The sequence below is a fragment of the Schistocerca piceifrons genome, chromosome 1 (genome assembly GCF_021461385.2).
Source record: "Schistocerca piceifrons isolate TAMUIC-IGC-003096 chromosome 1, iqSchPice1.1, whole genome shotgun sequence".
NCBI classification, from domain to species: Eukaryota; Metazoa; Arthropoda; class Insecta; order Orthoptera; family Acrididae; genus Schistocerca; species Schistocerca piceifrons.
This window is the reverse complement of record NC_060138.1, coordinates 197,270,134-197,290,712: the sequence shown is the minus strand read 5'-3', so window position 1 is coordinate 197,290,712 and position 20,579 is coordinate 197,270,134. Positions and strand designations below refer to the sequence as shown.

Sequence of the window (20,579 nt, the reverse complement as noted above, 5' to 3'; positions counted from 1 at the left end):
TTGATACGCCTGGGCGTTGAGTCAAACAGAGCTTGAATGGCGTGTACAGGTACAGCTGCCCATGCAGCTTCAATACGTTACCACAGTTCATCAAGAGTAGTGACTGGCGTATTGTGACGAGACAGTTGCTTGGTCACCATTGGCCAGACGTTTTCAATTGGTGAGATATCTGGAGAATGTGCTGGCCAGGGCAGCAGTCGAACATTTTCTGTATCCAGAAAGGCCGGTACATGACCTGCAACATGCGGTCGTGCATTATCCTGCTGAAATGTAGGGTTTCGCAGGGATCGAAGGAAGGGTAGAGCAACGGGTCGTAACACATCTGAAATGTAACGTCCACTGTTCAAAGTGCCGTCAAAGCGAACAAGAGGTGACCTAGACGTGTAACCAATTACACCCCATACCATAACGCCGGGTGATACGCCAGTCTGCCGATGACGAAAACACGCTTCCAAAGTGCGTTGCCCGCGATGTCGCCAAACACGGATGCGACCACCATGATGCTGTAAACAGAACCTGGATTCATCCGATAAAAATTACGTTTTGCTATATGTGCACCCAGGTTCGTCGTTGAGTACACCATCGCAGGCGCTCCTGTCTGTGATGCAGCGTCAAGGGTAACCGCAGCCATGATCTCCGAGCTGATAGTCCATGCTGCTGCAAACGTTCGTGCAGATGGTTGTTTTCTTGCAAGCGTCCCCATCTGTTGACTCAGGGATCGAGACGTGGCTGCACGATCCGTTACAGCCATGCGCATAACATGCCTGTCATCTCGACTGCTAGTAATACGACGCCGTTGGGATCCAGCACGGCGTTCCGTATTACCCTCCTGAACCCACCGATTCCATATTCTGCTAACAGTCATTGGATCTCGACCTACGCGAGCAGCAATGTCGCGATACGATAAACCGCAATCACGATAGGCTACAATCCGACCTTTATCAAAGTCGGAAACGTGATGGTTCGCATTTCTCCTTCTTACACGAGGCATCACAACAACGTTCTACCAGGCAACGCCGGTCAACTGCTGTTTGTGTATGGGAAATCGGTTGAAAACTATCCTCACGTCGGCACGTTGTAGGTGTCGCCACCGGTGCCAACCTTGTGTGAATGCTCTGAAAAGCTAATCATTTCCATATCACAACATCTTCTTCCTGTCTGTTAAATTTTGCGTCTGTAGCACGTCATCTTCGTGGTGTAGCAATTTTAATGGCCAGTAGTGTAGAATTTTGCAGGTGTGAGTGGATACTGCCTGCAAAATGTGTTGCGAATAGACTTAGTAATAAAGGCATAGACTTCATACCGCACGCTCCCGCAGCGTTGGTTTTGCTTCTTATAATGTTGCAGTTTAAAATGACATGCTTTTCTTAGCCAAGAGTTTTTTGTAAACAATTTGGTATGTGTTCTGCCAGTGTTATGTGTTCAGTTCTCTCACTTACCTCGTTAAAAATTTTTCTTTTTGCAATTGGACTAGCCCCGCTGTGTTCTCTCTTTCCATATCTTATGGCGGTGCAGAAGACATTGAAACCGATCGTATTGTAACCTTCTCGTATAAAGAAAAAATATAAAATAATGATGTGTAACCTCCCCAAATAGAAAATTAAAAAAATAATTAAATTTGGATATTTAAATTCTGACATATGAAAACTGATAAATCTTAACTCACGAAAAACTCATAAATTTTGATGTAAGCAGCGCTACGCCATGGCCCTGTGAAATCAATCTGAAACTGTCCGTGAGAAATTAACTGAAAAAATTCTTACCTCGTGATGGTGTCGCTGGATAACGCTGTCTGTATATCTGCTAGTAAATGGCACAGCTTAGTGCAATGCTGGCCTATCTACTAATACTGGATAACATTTGTCTGAGATCCGATTTACTAGAAAATCTGACTTTACTTAGTGACACAGCTGCACGGCTGGTCTCTGATTACTAAAAAGCACGTGACTGTGATCAGACAAAAATTCTGGAATATTTTAATTTAGATAAATGACTGGTTAGGGTCTGGCAATGACTTAAGGGGAAATTATACTTTTATAGTTGACTAGTAAAAACAATTATATTCTGAAATTTTTTACGTTATTGATAAAGATCTACAATCCATAACACGGGAAAATTGAATATATAACAAATCTGGGTCAACTGGTGCTGACGAATCACAAAGGAAAAGATTGAAACAAATTCATATTAACATCTCAGACAAGTGACTTAACTACGGGAATGCCAATAAAAATAATAAAATTTACCTTACAATAGATGGTTGACTTAATTACACTTTATTTTTCACTAAATTAACAATTATTCATTTGTTCATCAACATCTTATTCCATGGTATCATTTAGCTCTGCGGCTGATCACAATTATTATTCAGTTCCATACAATAAAATTTTGCAATTTGTTCTGCACTGTGTCTTTAACTACTACTAACTATAAACTGCGCTGTACCAGCGGCAGACTACAACTACAATGTAGCAGCGAGCGACTGCAACTGCGTTAGAGACTGCTCTCATCTGCGACTCTATTGCCGCTCTCTTTTAACAGGGGCAAAGATATTTTATGTCCCAGGCAGCGCCTGTGAATTGTCGTTCTAGCAAGTGAGCAATACATCGAGATTACATTTGCTCCAGCAGGGTGGTGAACCCCTTACAATATATTAATAAGAATACCCTGTGACTGAGACAGAAAATTTTTATGTCATGTTTGTTGTTCCAAAACTTGTGAGTTGATTGTGTTCGGCAGGATTTCATGCGGTTCTGGCTGGAGAAAGGCGTGGACGGGTTCCGCATGGATGCAGTGCCTCACCTGTTCGAAGACGGTCTGTTCCGAGACGAGGAAGAAGTGGATGGAGGCCTGACTTCTAAGTATACCAAACACCAGGACGGCACGTACGACATGGTGCGGCAGTGGAGGGAGGTAGTCCAGGCGTTCGGCACCGACAAGTGAGTGGCTCGTTCCAAGCGATTCCGTGAGACGTAGCGGAGTTACTTCTCTTTGTGGGGTTATAACAATACATCCACTAACAGTTAATTAGTTCAAAAATTATCACGTCGCGCACTCAAAGGATGATCTTTTTATTGCGCAACTATAAGGTCTTTAATGTGGCAGGCATTGCTACATCAATTGATTGCAGTCACTGAAGAAAATTAACAATAATACCACTTATCTTGTATATGCAATCCAACGACGATCTCGCTCTGGCTTTGGCTCGTAAATGAAAAATGTTGTCTAGGTAGCATGACTGTCGCTGTTGGTGCGAAATGCACTCAGATGTTAATTACGCCGACTTGAAGCACTCACGAAGACAATCTTTCAGGATTAATTCGATGATTTATGTTTTTAAACAATGGTCACTTGAAAATAATTCTTGACACTCACTTTTCACAAAAATTCACATTTATTAAACTTTTTATACTTTCGCGTGTTCAAAACATCACTTTATCATACAATTTCGCAGCCGTTACTGCGTTACTGCTCTTAATAAAACTCACAACATTTTTCATTGTCCACAACTCCGACTCATCTTTTTATTTCCAACACAAAGTCAAGACTGTTCATATTCAACACGAAAACTTGACTACCCTGTACGCTTCCGCGCCAAAAGTCACAAAAGAGCATCAAAGATAACAATAAGCACAAAGTTATTCACAATAGATATTATATCGATTTCAGCATCTCCAAATATCGACGTACATACATATAAAAATGAAACCAAATTTTAATAGAGTGAAAAATGTGAAACTTTACGCAGAAAAATATTCATTAATCTACGATATCGAAAAATAGGGTTGGCGGGTGGTAATGGTTTCGCAAATAAAGAACCATTACAAGGTGTAAGGGTGATTTATTAATTTACATACTCTTATCTGAAAGCTGCCCTCTTTTATATCTGAAAAAGGTGGCGCGATACACTAAATATTGTCTACATAATAGAACCTTTTACTGTCTTAGCTCTAATAACGAAATACTAATGACAGCATTTATACAATATAACTAAACAGTATGTGGGTACAGTCACGAATTATTAACTGAAGACAGGAAAAACTAGTAGACCCCGATCTCGAGATGGATCAGTTTGGGCTCCGGAGAAATGTAGGAACATGCGAGGCAGTCCTGACCTACACTTATAGCATTTGTATAATTAGAGAAAGCGTTAGACAGTGTTGACTGGAAACTCTCTTTGACATTCTGACGGTAGCAGGGATTTTACAAGTAGGTAAAGGTTATTTACAACTTGTGCAGAAACAAGTCCGCAGTTCAGGACGTACTGAAGTTTAAGGACATCAAAGGGAATCAGTAACTGAGAAGGGAGTAAGAGAGCATTGTAGATTGGTGTTTTTTAGTGTATAGGTTGATAAAGGTGTGAAAAAAACCAAGAGCAAATTTCGAAAAGGAAATAAAATATTGGGCGAAGAAATAAAAAACATTGTAATTTTGTCAGGCACAGCAAAATGACTAATAAGAGCAATTGAACTGTATGGATCGTATCTTGAAAAGTGGTTTTTAGATGTATATCAACAAAAGTGAAACTACATTACTGGCCATTAAAATTGCTACACCACGAAGATGACGTGCTACAGAGGCGAAATTTAACCGACTGGAAGAAGATGCTGGGATATGTAAATGATTAGCTTTTTAGAGCATTAACACAAGCTTGGTGCCGGTGGCGACACCTACAACATGCTGACATGAGGAAAGATTCCAACCGATTTCTCATACACAAACAGCAGTTGCCGGCGTTGCCTGGTGAAACGTTGTTGCGATGCCTCGTGTAAGGAGGAGAAATGCGTACCATCACGTTTCCGACTTTGATAAAAGTCCTACTGTAGCCTATCGCGATTGCGGTTTATCGTATCGCGACACTGCTGCTTGCGTTGGTCAATGACTGTTAGAAGAAAATGGAATAGGTGGGTTCAGGAGGGTAATACGGAACGCCGTGCTGGATCCCAACGGCCTCTTATCACCAGCAGTCGAGATGACAGGCATCTTACCCGCATGGCTGTAACGGATCGTGCAGCCACGTCTCGATCCCTGATGGGGACGTTTGCAAGGCAACAACCATCTGCATGGACAGTTCGACGACGTTTGCTTGGACTATCAGCTCGGAGACCATGGCTGCGGTTACCCCTGACGCTGCATCACAGACAGGAGCGCCTGCGCTGGTGTACTCAACGACGAACCTGGGTGCACGAATGGCAAAACGTCATTTTTTCGGATGAATCCAGGCGAACAGACGTGCAGCTGTTGAGTAACTGAGGACTCAGATGAACCAACGAGCTACCAACAATGGCTTCTCAACTACCGTTCAACAAACGTTGCTGCGTATGAACCTCCGCAGCAGGCGTCTGGGTCATGCAGTCATGGTTACTGCTTTTCGTCGACGACGGAGGCTGGAATCTGCAGGCCAGTACCGCAAATGGACATTCTTTTCAAATGAATAACGTTTTATGCTTCGTCGGACGGATGGTCATTTGCAGGTACGTGAGACGCCTGAAAGCAAACAACCCAACGACGCGGAATCAGGTCCTTTCATGCCAAAAGCAGGAGTTCCGCAGGGAGCCATCATCTCTCCCCTGCTATACACATTATACACGGCAGGCATCCCACTACCCAACGACGGAGGCTGGAATCTGCAGGCCAGTACCGCAAATGGACATTCTTTTCAAATGAATAACGTTTTATGCTTCGTCGGACGGATGGTCATTTGCAGGTACGTGAGACGCCGTCGGACGGATGGTCATTTGCAGGTACGTGAGACGCCTGAAAGCAAACAACCCAACGACGCGGAATCAGGTCCTTTCATGCCAAAAGCAGGAGTTCCGCAGGGAGCCATCATCTCTCCCCTGCTATACACATTATACACGGCAGGCATCCCAGTACCCAACAAGTGGAATGAGGGTCTGACGCTGTACGCAGACGACACAGCTTAATGGTGCCACGCACCAACAACACAAGAAACCGCCAGACAAACCCTATCACTACTGGAAACCTGGTTCAGCCAGTGGAATATCAAACCAAACGCTACAAACGCACAACTTTTCCTTGCTAAACACAAAAGTGCTGGAACACACCAACAGAATCCAGAAGGCTGCACATGACAGCTCTGGGGACAAACCTTAAAGGTTAAAGATACTGCGAGGTATCTGGCTCTGAGCACTATGGGGCTTAACTTCTAATGTCATCAGTCCACTAGAACTTAGAACTACTTAAACCTAACCAACCTAAGGGCATCACACACATCCATGCCCGAGGCAGGATTCGAACCTCCACCGTAGCGGTCGCGCGGTTCCAGACTGTAAGTTTCACTTTCTGGCGGTAGTATTTGTCTTAATATGACATCTGTTGCGAAAATTTTGTCTGTACATTCTTCCGGTTTTGCTATAAAATGGCTCTGAGCACTATGGGACTTAACTGCTGTGGTCATCAGTCCCCTAGAACTTAGAACTACTTAAACCTAACTAACCTAAGGACATCACACACATCCATGCCCGAGGCAGGATTTGAACCTGCGACCGTAGCGGTCGTGCGGTTCCAGACTGTAGCGCCTTTAACCACTCGGCCACTACGGCTGGCTTTTGCTATTACTATACATTTCTGCACCATTCATTAAATCCATATCTGCAAATTTCTGTAGCGAAAATCCTCCACCTTTGACGAACACCTATTGCAGACAGTAGTTAATTCCACAGTGGATGCTGCAGAGAGGGTTGTGTAGTGCTTTCGAACATTGTGCCCTCAAACTCGGTGCTGCTTGGTGACGTTTGTGGTTAAACAGAACGATTGATCCAATTGAAAGCATTGTATCAGACACAGAATGAAGACATAAAAAGTTGTATACAAAGCGTTCCAGGAGGAGGCCGTACATATTAAAAGAACGTATATATGTCCAGGGTTATTACAAATGATTGAAGCGATTTCACAGCTCTACAATAACTTTATTATTTGAGATATTTTCACAATGCTTTGCACACACATACAAAAACTCAAAAAGTTTTTTTAGGCATTCACAAATGTTCGATATGTGCCCCTTTAGTGATTCGGCAGACATCAAGCCGATAATAAAGTTCCTCCCACACTCGGCGCAGCATGTCCCCATCAATGAGTTCGAAAGCATCGTTGATGCGAGCTCACAGTTCTGGCACGTTTCTTGGTAGAGGAGGTTTAAACACTGAATCTTTCACATAACCCCACAGAAAGAAATCGCATGGGGTTAAGTCGGAAGAGCGTGGAGGCCATGACACGAATTGCTGATCATGGTCTCCACCACGACCGATCCATCGGTTTTCCAATCTCCTGTTTAAGAAATGCCGAACATCATGATGGAAGTGCGGTGGAGCACCATCCTGTTGAAAGATGAAGTCGGCGCTGTCGGTCTCCAGTTGTGGCATGAGCCAATTTTCCAGCATGTCCAGATACACGTGTCCTGTAACGTTTTTTTCGCAGAAGAAAAAGGGGCCGTAAACTTTAAACTGTGAGATTGCACAAAACACGTTAACTTTTGGTGAATTGCGAATTTGCTGCACGAATGCGTGAGGATTCTCTACCGCCCAGATTCGCACATTGTGTCTGTTCACTTCACCATTAAGAAAAAATGTTGCTTCATCACTGAAAACAAGTTTCGCACTGAACGCATCCTCTTCCATGACCTGTTGCAACCGCGCCGAAAATTCAAAGCGTTTGACTTTGTTATCGGGTGTCAGGGCTTGTAGCAATTGTAAACGGTAAGGCTTCTGCTTTAGCCTTTTCCATAAGATTTTCCAAACCGTAGGCTGTGGTACGTTTAGCTCCCTGCTTGCTTTATTCGTCGACTTCCACGGGCTACGCGTGAAACTTGCCCGCACGCGTTCAACCGTTTCTTCGCTCACTGCAGGCCGACCCGTTGATTTCCCCTTACAGAGGCATCCAGAAGCTTTAAACTGCGCATACCATCGCCGAATGGAGTTAGCAGTTGGTGGATCTTTGTTGAACTTCGTCCTGAAGTGTCGTTGCACTGTTATGACTGACTGATGTGAGTACATTTCAAGCACGACATACGCTTTCGCGGCTCCTGTCGGCATTTTGTCTCACTGCGCTCTCGAGCGCTCTGGCAGCAGAAACCTGAAGTGCGGCTTCAGCCGAACAAAACTTTATGAGTTTTTCTACGTATCTGTAGTGTGTCGTGACCATATGTCAATGAATGGAGGTACAGTGAATTTATGAAATCGCTTCAATCATTTGTAATAGCCCTGTACTTAAATTTAACTAACCTAAAGACATTTTACACATCCATTCCCGAGGCAGGATTCGAACCTGCGACCGTAGCGGTCGCGCGGCTCCAGACTGCAGCTCCTAGAACCGCTCGTCCACTTCGGCCGGCCTGTAGGTAATTAGAATGGGTTAAAATGAAACGTAAATAACGAAACAAAAATAGAAATGAATATGATGAGCTAATTTAGAATTTTCATGTATGTGTGTTTTGTTTGAAATCCTTCGATTTGTGCGGCACAGTACGGCTCTAATTTTTCATACATCGAGGGCGGTATCCATCTTATATACGAGTAAAACCTGCATACAGATCAAGTTGTGTGATGTTACAGAAAGTGGTGGTGCAATAATAGGCACAATAAAGAATCCCGACCGCTCACCGAAATTCAGGTTTCATGAATCTCTACAAATCATGCAAGGCGATCGTCAGCATAGTTCCTTTGAAAGGTCACAGCTCATTTCCTTCCCCATCCATCCCCAATCCGAGTTGAAATTGAATATGTCTTTCTCGACGGCAGTTTCATATTCCACCAGGATAACTGTGCGCCTCACCAGAATCGTGCTATAGTTCTTTGAGGAGGATGTCAATGAACTTACGATGATGTCTTGGCCATCCTGTTGGTCGAATGTGAACACGATGGAACACTTTTGGGACGGTATCGGGCGCAAGTTCGCGCCCATAAAGAACTGCAGCGTAATTTGCGGAAATTGAGTGCCCCGTGCGTGGACATTCGGCGCCACATACCTCCGCATACCTACAAAGCACTTGTCGAAACCATTTGCCGCTCTGAATCGCCGCCATATTGCTTTCCACTGGTGGCCCAACGCGGTGTTGTGCAGGTGGTCACAATGTTTCGGCTCATCCGTGTGTTTTCCGAACTACAGAGATGTGTTACTGCAGTTTTGTTTACGCTTTTCAGTATTGTTATGACAATGTTATTATTGATGCAAAGCGATTAACAGCCTTCTTGAAGGATTGCGGGGCAGATACTTTATCTTCGGAACATTCACAAGAGATTTTGCAAGAAGAGTAACTGCATTGAGGTGTAGAATACAGCAGATGATTTTCTTTGCAGGTTAATGATGACAGAGGCATACGGAACGTACGAAGAAGTGGTGCGCTACTATGGCAATGACAGCAGTCCTGGGGCACATTTCTCTTTTAACTTCGTCTTCATCACGGATGTCAACAACCAGTCCGATGCAGCGACATTCAAGAGCGCCGTGGATGACTGGCTCGAAGTAACTGTCAACCAGGGCCTCTGGTCCAACTGGGTGGTAAGTGAATACCTGTGACGAAGTTAGCATACTCTTCAATTCCGTTTAACGCAAACTGTGAATTGCCTACGTATTAGTCTATATATGGAGAAAGAGAGTATTGTTTGTGTGGGGGATGCCCTCATTTGACGACATTGGGCCCGTTATACTTTTGTCAATGTCTGTTCTAGCTAACGGTGCAGGATCCAGCTATACAATCATTGTTCTCAATTGGTTCAAATGGATCTGAGCACCATGGGACTTAACTTCTGATGTCATCAGTCCCCTAGAACGTAGAACTACTTAAACCTAGCTAACCTAAGGACATCACACACATCCATGCCCAAGGCAGGTTTCGAACCTGCGACTGTAGTGGTCGCGCGGTTCCAGACTGTAGCGCCTAGCCGGCCGCTGGTGGCCGAGCGGTTCTAGGCACTTCAGTCTGGAACCGCACGACCGCTACGATCGCAGGTTCGAATCCTGCCTCGGTCATGGATGTGTGTGATGTCCTCAGGTTAGTTAGGTTTAAGTAGTTCTAAGTTCTAGGAGACTGATGACCTCAGAAGTTAAGTCCCATAGTGCTCAGACCCATTTGAACCATTTTTTGTAGCGCCTAGAACCGCTCGGCCACTCCAGCCGGAGTTCCCAACTGTTTTTCATCTACAGAAGCCTACCGATGACACGTACCTTCGGAGAGACAATGTACCATCTTATCGCCCGAAGAATGCATAATAATGGTTCGAGAAATACTGCACGAACATGAAGCAGGTTGCGTACCGCCATGTCATTTGATGCTAATGGTACGGATCATCTATCCAAGACTGTTGCCCGACATGTGCGCACCTTGAGACTAGTTCTGCCGTCCAAGTATAAGCGGCTTGAGCAGTCGTGTATTACGATGTTTCCAGAATACTATCAGTGTCGCGATGAACTTATACCATGACGCTATTCCCACCAGGACGGAAGGAATTAGCTACTAACAAGGGAACCTCCCCATCGCACCCCCCTCAGATTTAGTTATAAATTGACACAGTGGATAGGCCTTGAAAAACTGAACATAGATCAATCGAGAAAACAGGAAGAAGTTGTGTGGAACTATGAAAAAATAAGCAAAATATACAAACTGAGTAGTCCATGTGCAAGATATGCAACATTAGGGACAAAGTATGCCGAGGAGCGCCGTGGTCACGTGGTTAGAGTGAGCGACTGCGGAAGGAGAGGTCTTTGGTTCGAGTCCTCCCTCAAGCGAAAATTTTAGTTTCTTTATTTTCGCAAAGTTACGATCTGACCGTTCATTCATTGACGTCTCTGTTCACTGTAATAAGTTTAGTGTCTGTGTTTTGCGACCGCACCGCAAAACCGTGCGATTAGTAGACGAAAGGACGTGCCTGTCCAATGGGAACCGAAAACTTTTGATCGCAAGTTCATAGGTCAACCGATTCCTCCACAGGAAAACACGTCTGATATATTCTATACAATGCTTGTGACGGCATGTGCGTCACATGACAGGAATATGTTGTCGACCCACCTAACTTGCACACTAGGCGAATGGGTAAAAAGATTCTTCTACCTTGCCCGATTTAGGTTTTCTTGTGGATGTGATAATCACCCCCAAAATAGTGATGAAAACACAAGAGTTTGTCACATAAAGTGCAACAAATGAATGCAACAGTTTCACAGTCGCACAGTTTTCCCTGTGCTCTGTCAAAACATATGTTTTTTACGTTTTCAAATGTTTCCGTGTGTAGACCGTAAAATTGTGCATATGTCCAAGCCAATCTGAACATGCCCTGGAATTTTGGAGAGCGAAGTTGATTATGTGTGACAGTCTGAACTTTGATAATTGTCTGAAAATAAAAAATTAAACTTTTCTCTCGAGGGAAGATTTGAACTGAGGACTTCTCGTTCCGCAGCTGCTCACGCTAACCACTGGACCACGGCGCTCGTAGGTTGGCACTCTCCTTGATGTTGCCTACGTTGCGCATGGACTACTCAGTTTGTATATTTTGCTTATTTTTTCATAGTTCCACACAACATTTTCCTGTTTTCTCGATTGATCTGTGTTCAGTTCTTCATGGCCTATCCCTGTGCTACCTTATAACTAAATCTGACGGGGGTGCGATGGGGAGGTTGCCTTGTAAGTAGATATCTCAAATTACACCGACCAGTCATCAAAATATTTTTTATGACAGTAGCTAATCCTTGCGATTGTGGTGCGTTGAATTCTAATAGGGATAACAAGAAAACCGTATCACCAACCACGAATGTTACAAATAGCACTTAACATTTAAAAAATGATTTTAGCGATCTTAATGATATAGATGATACACGATATTAATATTCAGTTAATAATAGTGAAAAGCCGCAGTTTCGATGGCAGTGGTTACATTGGTCAGTGCGAGGACCATTCTTACAAGGAGACCGTGCCTGCTCTTCATCACTGATTTCGTACAAAGTTGTGGTACATGCACGGAAATGGGAGCTCCATGTGCCACGATTATAGAAAAAAATAATGGGACTAGGCATGGGCACTTTATGTTAGTATCAATTCCACGCAGTGGAAAGGGTGCAGAACGGTAATCCGAGGATCATGGGTTTGAGTCCCTATACCAAAACACTTTTTATCTTCAGTTTTTACTTTACTTACTTACGTTAAACCAAAACATTGGTCAGTAAATTGTATTTATTAATTTTTTCATAAAATGGATGAAAAGGAAAGGCAAAAAATCTGATTACAAATAATTTTCCAGAACAAGATTTTACTTACAGCGTCCACGTGGACCCCGCAAGAAACATTCCAAGAAGAGATGTCAATTAAAGCGTACGGGACTCCGCATCCCGTTAGTTTCGGTTTAGCCTTCGGCAGCTAATGCACCCCTCCGATGCCTATTTTTATCGTCAGTTAAAGAATTTTATCAAAACGCTGCTCTTATAGAGAGAGAAGAAGAAATCATATCCCGGGAAGTCTGCATCAATTTACAGTTCATTACACATGAACAACTATCGTCGCCAGTATTTGGCGAAATAATGCAGTATGCATGGTTTGCTGCCTGTCTGTGCGATGAGACTAAATTTTTTATGACTGTGAACCTGGTTTGTTTCTCTACAGAAATTTTAAAACGACATTGTGATTGAAAAAATGCTGAGTTAATACGTGTGCAAGACGATGTGAAAAATTCCCTGTTTTTACGACGAATATTACCCCAGCACGTGTAAATCATCAGCTGTAAAGAAATAAGTATTTAATTTTACATACGGAGTTCTCATGTACGCCATACTATTCCCTCCTGGAAATTTATTTGCATTCCAAAAATTTTCCTTTGCACTGATTTGGGAGTACAAAGATCACGTGATGTACATGTAGTACAAAGATCACGTGATTCAAAATACTACCCCATGTGATGTGAGGAAGATGATGAAATGAACATTGAGTGTTGCGCCATTGTTGGCTATAGCCTGTGCTAAACACCTCGGTACTCAATCAAAGAGGCTCTAGATGTGTTGTTGGTGTATAGTAGTCCATGCTGCGTCCACGTATTGCCAAAGTTAAGCTGGTGCCATAGCGAGTGGTGTATCCCGGGCTAGTCGTTCCGCAATCGTCGACCAGAGGTTATCGATACTAGTAGGAGAAACATCGGAAGAACGTGGAGGCCAAGGCAGCAATGCAATCCAATGGGCGATGGAGAAGTCTTGAACGCTGCGTCGAGCGTGTGGTCGCGGATTATCCGGTTGAAATTTGGCCGTCGCGAGCTCGAAAGGTAGGTGGGGGGGGGGGGGGGGGGGGCTGGGGAAAAAGCCCTCCAAAACCTCAGACGTGTAACGCTAGCTCGTTAATGAGCTGTGTGGAAGTGGAATCCAGTACCACCCCCAAACCATAATACTGGATGCAGGACCAGTGTGGTGATGTATAAGGCAACAGTTCAACAGTCTCTGACCACGGTGTCCCTCCAGACTGTAATGGTTCAAACAGCTCTAAGGACTATGGGACTTAACATATGAGGTCATCAGTCCCCTAGGCTTAGAACTACGTAAACCTAACTAACCTAAGGACATCACACACATCCATGCCCGAGGCAGGATTCGAACCTGCGACCGTAGCAACCGCGTGGTTCCGGACTGAAGCGCCTAGAACCGCGGCCGGCTCCAGGCTGTAATCCGACGATCGTAGTCGTGCAGGCAGAATCGGGATTCGTCAGTAAAAGCAATGTCACTGCATTCGGTTTTCCATGCCCGTCATTCATTGCACCATCACCGGCGCAATCGGCTGTTATGTTGACTCTCTGCTACAAACGATGCCGAAGGTTCGCGCGGACACTGCTTGTTGACCAGCAGACCGAATTTGTTGTGATACGGTTCGTGATGTGGCAGAGCGATCCACCACTGCCGTGCGCACTATACACCTGTCGTCACGTATAGTGATAGAACGAGGTGGATGCAATTAATCCAGTCGGCCTGTCATTCCCTGCCGGCCGCAGTGGCCATGCGGTTCTAGGCGCTGCAGTCTGGAGCCGCGCGACCGCTACGGTCGCAGGTTCGAATCCTGCCTCGGGCATGGATATGTGTGATGTCCTTAGGTTAGTTAGGTTTAAGTAGTTCTAAGTTCTAGGGGACTGATGACCAAAGAAGTTAAGTCCCATAGTGCTCAGAGCCATTTGAACCATTTTTTGTCATTCCCTTTTGCATCCAAAGATTACAGATCCGCAGCACAGTAGCTTGTTTCCGTCCTACACGATCACCAATTTCTGTGAAGAATAATCCACTTTGCCTATAGACGCTAGCTGTCTTTTATGAGGCATACTATAGCTGTTTACGCAAAACAACACCAAGAAAGAACAATTCCAGTACGTTCACATGGCCGTCTTTTCTCCCTTTATACAGTGCTTGTAGGTGGCGCTGCTGGCGCCAGTGATCTGCGCCTGCGCTGATATGCTAACTGTGCGCGTCCCTCGTCACCGCAAACGCGTGCTGCAAATTTCACCTGAACTGGAGCTTCCTTCAGGCTGGGGGTACAAGCGATGTATTAATAAATACAGCAAATTCAGCATTATTTCAGTGTATTTTCAGTGTGACATAAAAATTGAAAATAACAATAAGTTTCAGCGTAGAGGATCGAACCCATGAGCCTCAGATTTCCGTTCTGCACTGTTTCCGCTACGCCCATCACTGCATAGTGGATACTGCTGAAATAAAACTGGCTCATGCCTTGTCCGATCGGCACCAAAAATATTTTTCCTATAAAAGCTTGGCTATTTGATTCTTCCAATTCTGTCATTTTCATTTCTGGCCGAGGTGTGCATATATTATATAAATTTGGTCGAAATCGGTGATGACGAGGAGGAGCGATCCCCTATTAGTGTTTTAACAACCATCTCGGAAAAAGGTTACCTAATTCATATTCTTTTGCTTGATTGTATTGGTACACATAAAAATCTCCACGACAAAGCACCTAACACGGCGCTAGAGAAGCCCGAACATAGCGGCAGTAGGATATCGCGCGATAATTCGTTTTCTGTTTTTAGAAGGGAGCAACTCTGCCACAATCTTTGCTGAGTTGATGCATGTATTCGCCAGCTACGCGCTGTCATATGACACAGTGGTTGGGTGGCTTAGAGTTTCCATTGTGGCAGACCACATATCTGCGAAGAATCAGGACTCTTAACAGATGTGGAGGCCCTGTTGTTTGAATACCAGCGTTTCACAGTCGAGGCATGTGGAAGGTGAATATCTGTCATGGATCACCTTGCACAACACGACAAATGTTTCCGTCCGCTGGATTCCGCAAGCGCACAACCTGTTCAAAAAGCATGAGACAGAAGTGGAAATGTTGCAACTGTGTTAGGCCAATCGAGATTTCTGTACCTTCTTATCTCCATGTATGAGTACTGGCTGTATCAGTATGATCCCAAGACAAAGGAACAAAGCCAAGCAGTCCAAACAGGTGGGTTCAACACCGTCTAAAATATGAAAACCCAACGATTCTGACTCCTTTTTTGAACTGCCAAGGTGTGATCCTATCGGATTTACTGTATGGTTGCCGAGAGGATAAACCTCTGTCAGGATGATGTTTTGGAACCTGCAGAGCATATTTCACTGCTAAAACACTTGATTTACTAGCTAATAGTTATAAATTCAGATTTACAAGTTTGTAACTTTGTGCAAGTGATTCGGAGGAATTCTGTTGACCCCTGTTGTCGGCTCGACTGTGCTTCTAGCCAAGGCTGCTACACCAGTAGTTCTCCCAAAGCATTGCGGGCTGCCGTATGGCAGGTGAAGAGGTAACGTGGCACTATGCGCTGACACCCCTTAGAGCAGGGGTGGTCACAGTTTCGCCTCGTGGGCCATGCCGAGGCCCGAGTGCCATAGCGCTCAGCCTTAGTGCATATTTTGCCCCACCGTCGCGCCATGCTGTCTCAGCGCGAGTAGGTGGAAAAGAGAGAAAACAGCGAATGCACCATATGTAAATGGCAATGCAGGCGCACTACGTACGATTTGGTTTTGTATTCCAGATTTCTCAACAACATAGGTAACAAACAAAACAAATTATCATCATTAGTTATTTCTGGAGCGCTGACGACATAATATAATTTTTATGTGATACAGACTGTCGTCGTATGGACAGACGCAGATAATTTCATAGAGTTCCACACTCAAGCTACCACGCAATCATGGCTTACTTAGTTTCATAATGGGAAACAGGTTTTTCACACAAATATGTCGATCGAAATATTCTGCCGCTTTTGCAAGATCATTATGAAGACTTGTGGAAAATCTATTTGAGGAAAGCAATGTAGACGTCCTGGACAATTTTAACCTTAGAAGATTTGACATTAACATTAAAACTGGAATAACTAGCAGATCAGTCATTTACGTTTGCACACGCACAGGAGCGTTTGCAAATGAAACGGAAAACGGTCTCGAAAACAGCTCGAAAACAGATGTAAGACTGACAGTGTCCTCAAAACTTCTATAAAACTTTCCTTGTAATTCTTGCAAGACCACAAAACGTTCTTTAAACGTCGTGCATTCTTCTGCGCCAGTGAGTTTAGGGAACTGGACCGTCTTCGTCAGAATGTGTTCCTTCTGCAACTCAATTTTCTTTCTAAGTACATCCCCACAAAATAAAAATGAAGCTACCTTGCAATTTCTTACTGTGAGCAGTGTGCAATCGAGTTCACTTAAAATGCGAAGTCTGCAATCCATTCCAGAAGTCGTTACTGCTCACCTTTTTCATTTATAATTTGAACAATAGCTAGTTTTACATCGAAAAATCGTTTCAGGCCTGCCCCTTGACTTAAAGAATATACCTTGTAGTAATATATGAGGTCTCCATACTATTCGTTCAGTTCCATTGAAAACTGTTGCAACTGACAATGGTTACGACTTCAGAAGTTTTACTACCACCATTTTCTTCAAGTGCTCCAAGCAGCAAATTTAGCACAAAGTGCTTCTTGATGTACAGAACAGTGAATCCCATCTGTGAAACATCGTAATATTTTACTCTTTCATCGTCAGGTTCATGTTTAAATTATTTGTGCATGGTACTGTAACGTCACTTCATAGCAAATAAACAGTATCTGTCGCCTACGAGAACAGAGAATTCTCATTCCTCTCTTCTGTAGCTCCATTCATTATAAAGGACAGTGACTATAGATCGCTAGACTGCCTCTTTTCGTGCAAACAGTCACTGGACCAGTGAACGTCCTTCATATGAGTAACAAACAGCGAAGAGTAAACAGCGCTGAAAGGACGATTCTGCAGAACACAGAGAGTTGTGCCGATGCGGCCAGCACATGTTGCGCGCGCGAAGTTTACCACGCCGTGGCTGATCCTGGCTTACAGCTGTGATGATGACCCAGGATGTATCACACTGTTCCAAGCCTTGTACTTGGCTGATCCTGGCTAAAACAGACAGGTAGACCCTGGCACCCAGAAGTGCCTGCAGTGATGATCAAGGACGGAGGCACTACTTGGCCTCCTCACCCAGCAGTGACGGTGGGGTTACTGCGATACACATGATGATATGTACTGATGGTGGAAGATCCTCAGTCTTCCCACCAGCGATGTGACAGGCGACAAATGTGAAGTGCACAAAGGCAGGTCATGATTATTTGCTTCTTTTTATCACGGGAAACGAAAGCAGTATGTTCACGAGAAGTGCCGAGAAATCTAGTAGATGGATGTCACTACACCGTAATTATTATTTAATCAAGAGCTTCAGAACGAACGCCATCATTAGATCAGCTGAATTCAGAGCTGGAGAACTGAGGTATTTATGAAGACGAGAAGAAGGCAATGCTGTGATGCTCTGTTCATTATGACCGAATGTAGCGCCCTTCTTTACTCGTGGTCAGAGCTCCTCTTTCTACCGTGTTTGCTAAACGGTTTGTTACAGGCTCTTAACTCCACTCTCAAGTAACTGATGGGTATTACTGCATTAGAGGTATAGCTTGCTACTCCATGTAAAAAGAGCTAAATAATACGTCCCCCTCTCTCAGTGGGCGTTCTGCTGAATGTGTAGTTTACGCCTGGTGATTGGTGCCAATGTAGGAAAGTGGCTCATGCCTGTGGGGTTTTACAGTGTTGACTGTTTCTTTCTGGTGCACAGCTATGTCGCCACCTCTGCCACCTTTCGGACGATATTGTGCTAGTGTAAACTGAAAAAAAAAGAAAAAAAAAGGAAACTGATTTCTTCCCTTTTTCTGTTCCGTGGCGTAACAATACTTTTAAAGGGCAAACCATAATAGGAGCATATTACTGAAATGGTTGGACGACGTCTGGATAAGGTTATGGGAGAATGTAAAGAACCTTCTCGGGCAGCTGCATGTTGTAGGTGTTTCCTTACTACAACAGTGCCCTGGCTCATTCTGGACAGACCACAGTCACGCATACTGCTTATTTATAAACTAAACTTAGCTCCATCTGAATAGGCTTTGGAAGGCCCAACGGTGCCAACCAAATACTGTGTCATCCTCAGCTGATAGGCGCCTCTGGATGCAAATGTGGAGGGGCATGTGATCAACACACCACTCTAAAAAATGGTTCAAATTGTTCTGAGCACTATGGGACTCAACTTCTGAGGTCATTAGTCCCCTAGAACTTAGAACTAGTTAAACATAACTAACCTAAGGACATCACACACATCCACGCCCGAGGCAGGATTCGAACCTGCGGCCGCAGCGGTCTCGCGGTTCCAGACTGCAGCGCCTAGAACCGCTCGGTCAATTCGGCCGGCAAAACACCACTCTCCCGATTGTTGTCAGCTCTTGTGACTGGAGCCACTACTTCTCAATAACGTAGCTGCTCAATTTTCCTGACAAGAACTGAGTACACCCCACATGTCAACAGCAATTGGCGGACCCATCAAAGTGCTTGTGAAGCCCGACAGTTCTTAACTTTCGTGATCTGACGGAAACCGGTGTTACCACTGCGGCGAGGCCTTCGGTCTCCAGCTGATTTAAGTTATCAAATTTTTCTCGCTCTCGACTGCTACGGTCGCAGGTTCGAATCCTGCCTCGGGCATGGATGTGTGTGATGTCCTTAGGTTAGTTAGGTTTAAGTAGTTCTAAGTTCTAGGGGACTGATGACCACAGCTGTTAAGTCCCATAGTGCTCAGAGCCATTTTTCGCTCTCGAATTCTCTTTTTTTGACATGACAAACAAAATGACTGCTTTCTCTTTCCGCTGATGAAGACACCTTTAAGTGAGTACAATTTTCAGAATGACGACGAGGTCATTTATGAAGTGAACGTTTCGTGAACAGCAAAAATGAAGACTTCCGCAACTAATGTGTTCGCTAACTCATTCATCTCGGGAGAAATGTGTCACAACGACGGGTGAACATGAAAGAATGCATAACCGAATCACCAAATTTCATTACTGCAGCTTCAGTTTTAGAGGTGATAACCTAGCCTTATGGCTACCCCTCGTGTGTATCCTACTTAGTATTACACGTTATTTGGATTAATTGCTCTAGAAGTTCTAGGATTAATCACGTACTTAAAAATAGTTGAATTTTTTTATTCGAACATTAACTGAAACGACCAGAGAGGCCGAAAGGACCCTTCTGCAGTCCTCTCACCTGCGAAAAATACATGGCAGTACCAGAAACTGAACACAACTTCTCTTCATGTTAGTCAGATGCGGAGTGGCCGCGCGGTTAGAGGCGCTATGTCACACGGATTGCGCGGCCCCTCCCGCCGGAGGTTCGAGTCCTCCCTCGGGCATGGGTGTGAGTGTTGTTCTTAGCGTAAGTTAGTTTAAGTAGTGTGTAAGTCTAGGGACCGATGACCTCAGCAGTTTGGTCCCTTAGGAATTCACACACATTTGAACATTTTCGAACAGATGCTCTGACCATGTAACTGAGGAAACTGACTTTGTCAGTAACATAATGCACTGTCAGCCTGTGAACAAAGTCGCAATAGAAAAAGCACCGGTGTTTATAATGGTTTCAGATTGGAAATCACGACCAGCCGCGAGTGGCCAGCCGGTACAGCCCAGAGCTGGTGGACGGATTGAACATGCTGGTGACACTGCTGCCGGGAACCGCCGTCACCTACAACGGAGAAGAGATCGGCATGGAGGACAACTACAACATGACGTGCGAGGTGGCGCACGACCCGCAGGGCTGCCACGATGGTGTCACTTTGGGCAGGTCAAGGGATCCCTGCAGGACCGCCTTTCAATGGGACAGCACGACGAGCGCAGGTCCGTAATGCCCTTCCCGCACCATTCATACTTGTTTAGGAAACCGACAGCGATGGCACAGTACTCAATAAAATTATTTAATAGTTATTTATCAGGCCAATGGCGGATCGGTGCCACATCGATCCGCCACTGTCGTGAGCTCATTAGTAATTTTCAATGTTCATTTTTACTTATTGTACAACTAGGCCCTGTAGGCACTCAGAGATGAAGTGTGAGTTTTTCAAATGAGTCATGCAGCATAGAGTGTTTATCAAATCGCGGCGTCTGAGTTACGTTCTCTAAATGGCATCGTTCCACATCCTCTGTTGCGCCACTTCCAACACCAATCTGGGACACTTATAAACTTCATTCTGATAAAATTTTGAAATACTTTAGCTG

General features: G+C 44.5%; 1 protein-coding gene across 1 annotated transcript in view; it reads left to right on the top strand.

Moving 5' to 3' along the window:
• LOC124799212 overlaps positions 1–20,579 on the top strand; it is a 333,002-nt gene that overhangs the window by 292,268 nt on the left and 20,155 nt on the right. Inside the window, exons 28-30 of the mRNA XM_047262783.1 lie at positions 2,740–2,939; positions 9,318–9,519; positions 19,949–20,201. Of these exons, the coding sequence (XP_047118739.1) occupies positions 2,740–2,939; positions 9,318–9,519; positions 19,949–20,201 (655 nt within the window). The remainder of the gene's footprint in view (positions 1–2,739; positions 2,940–9,317; positions 9,520–19,948; positions 20,202–20,579) is intronic.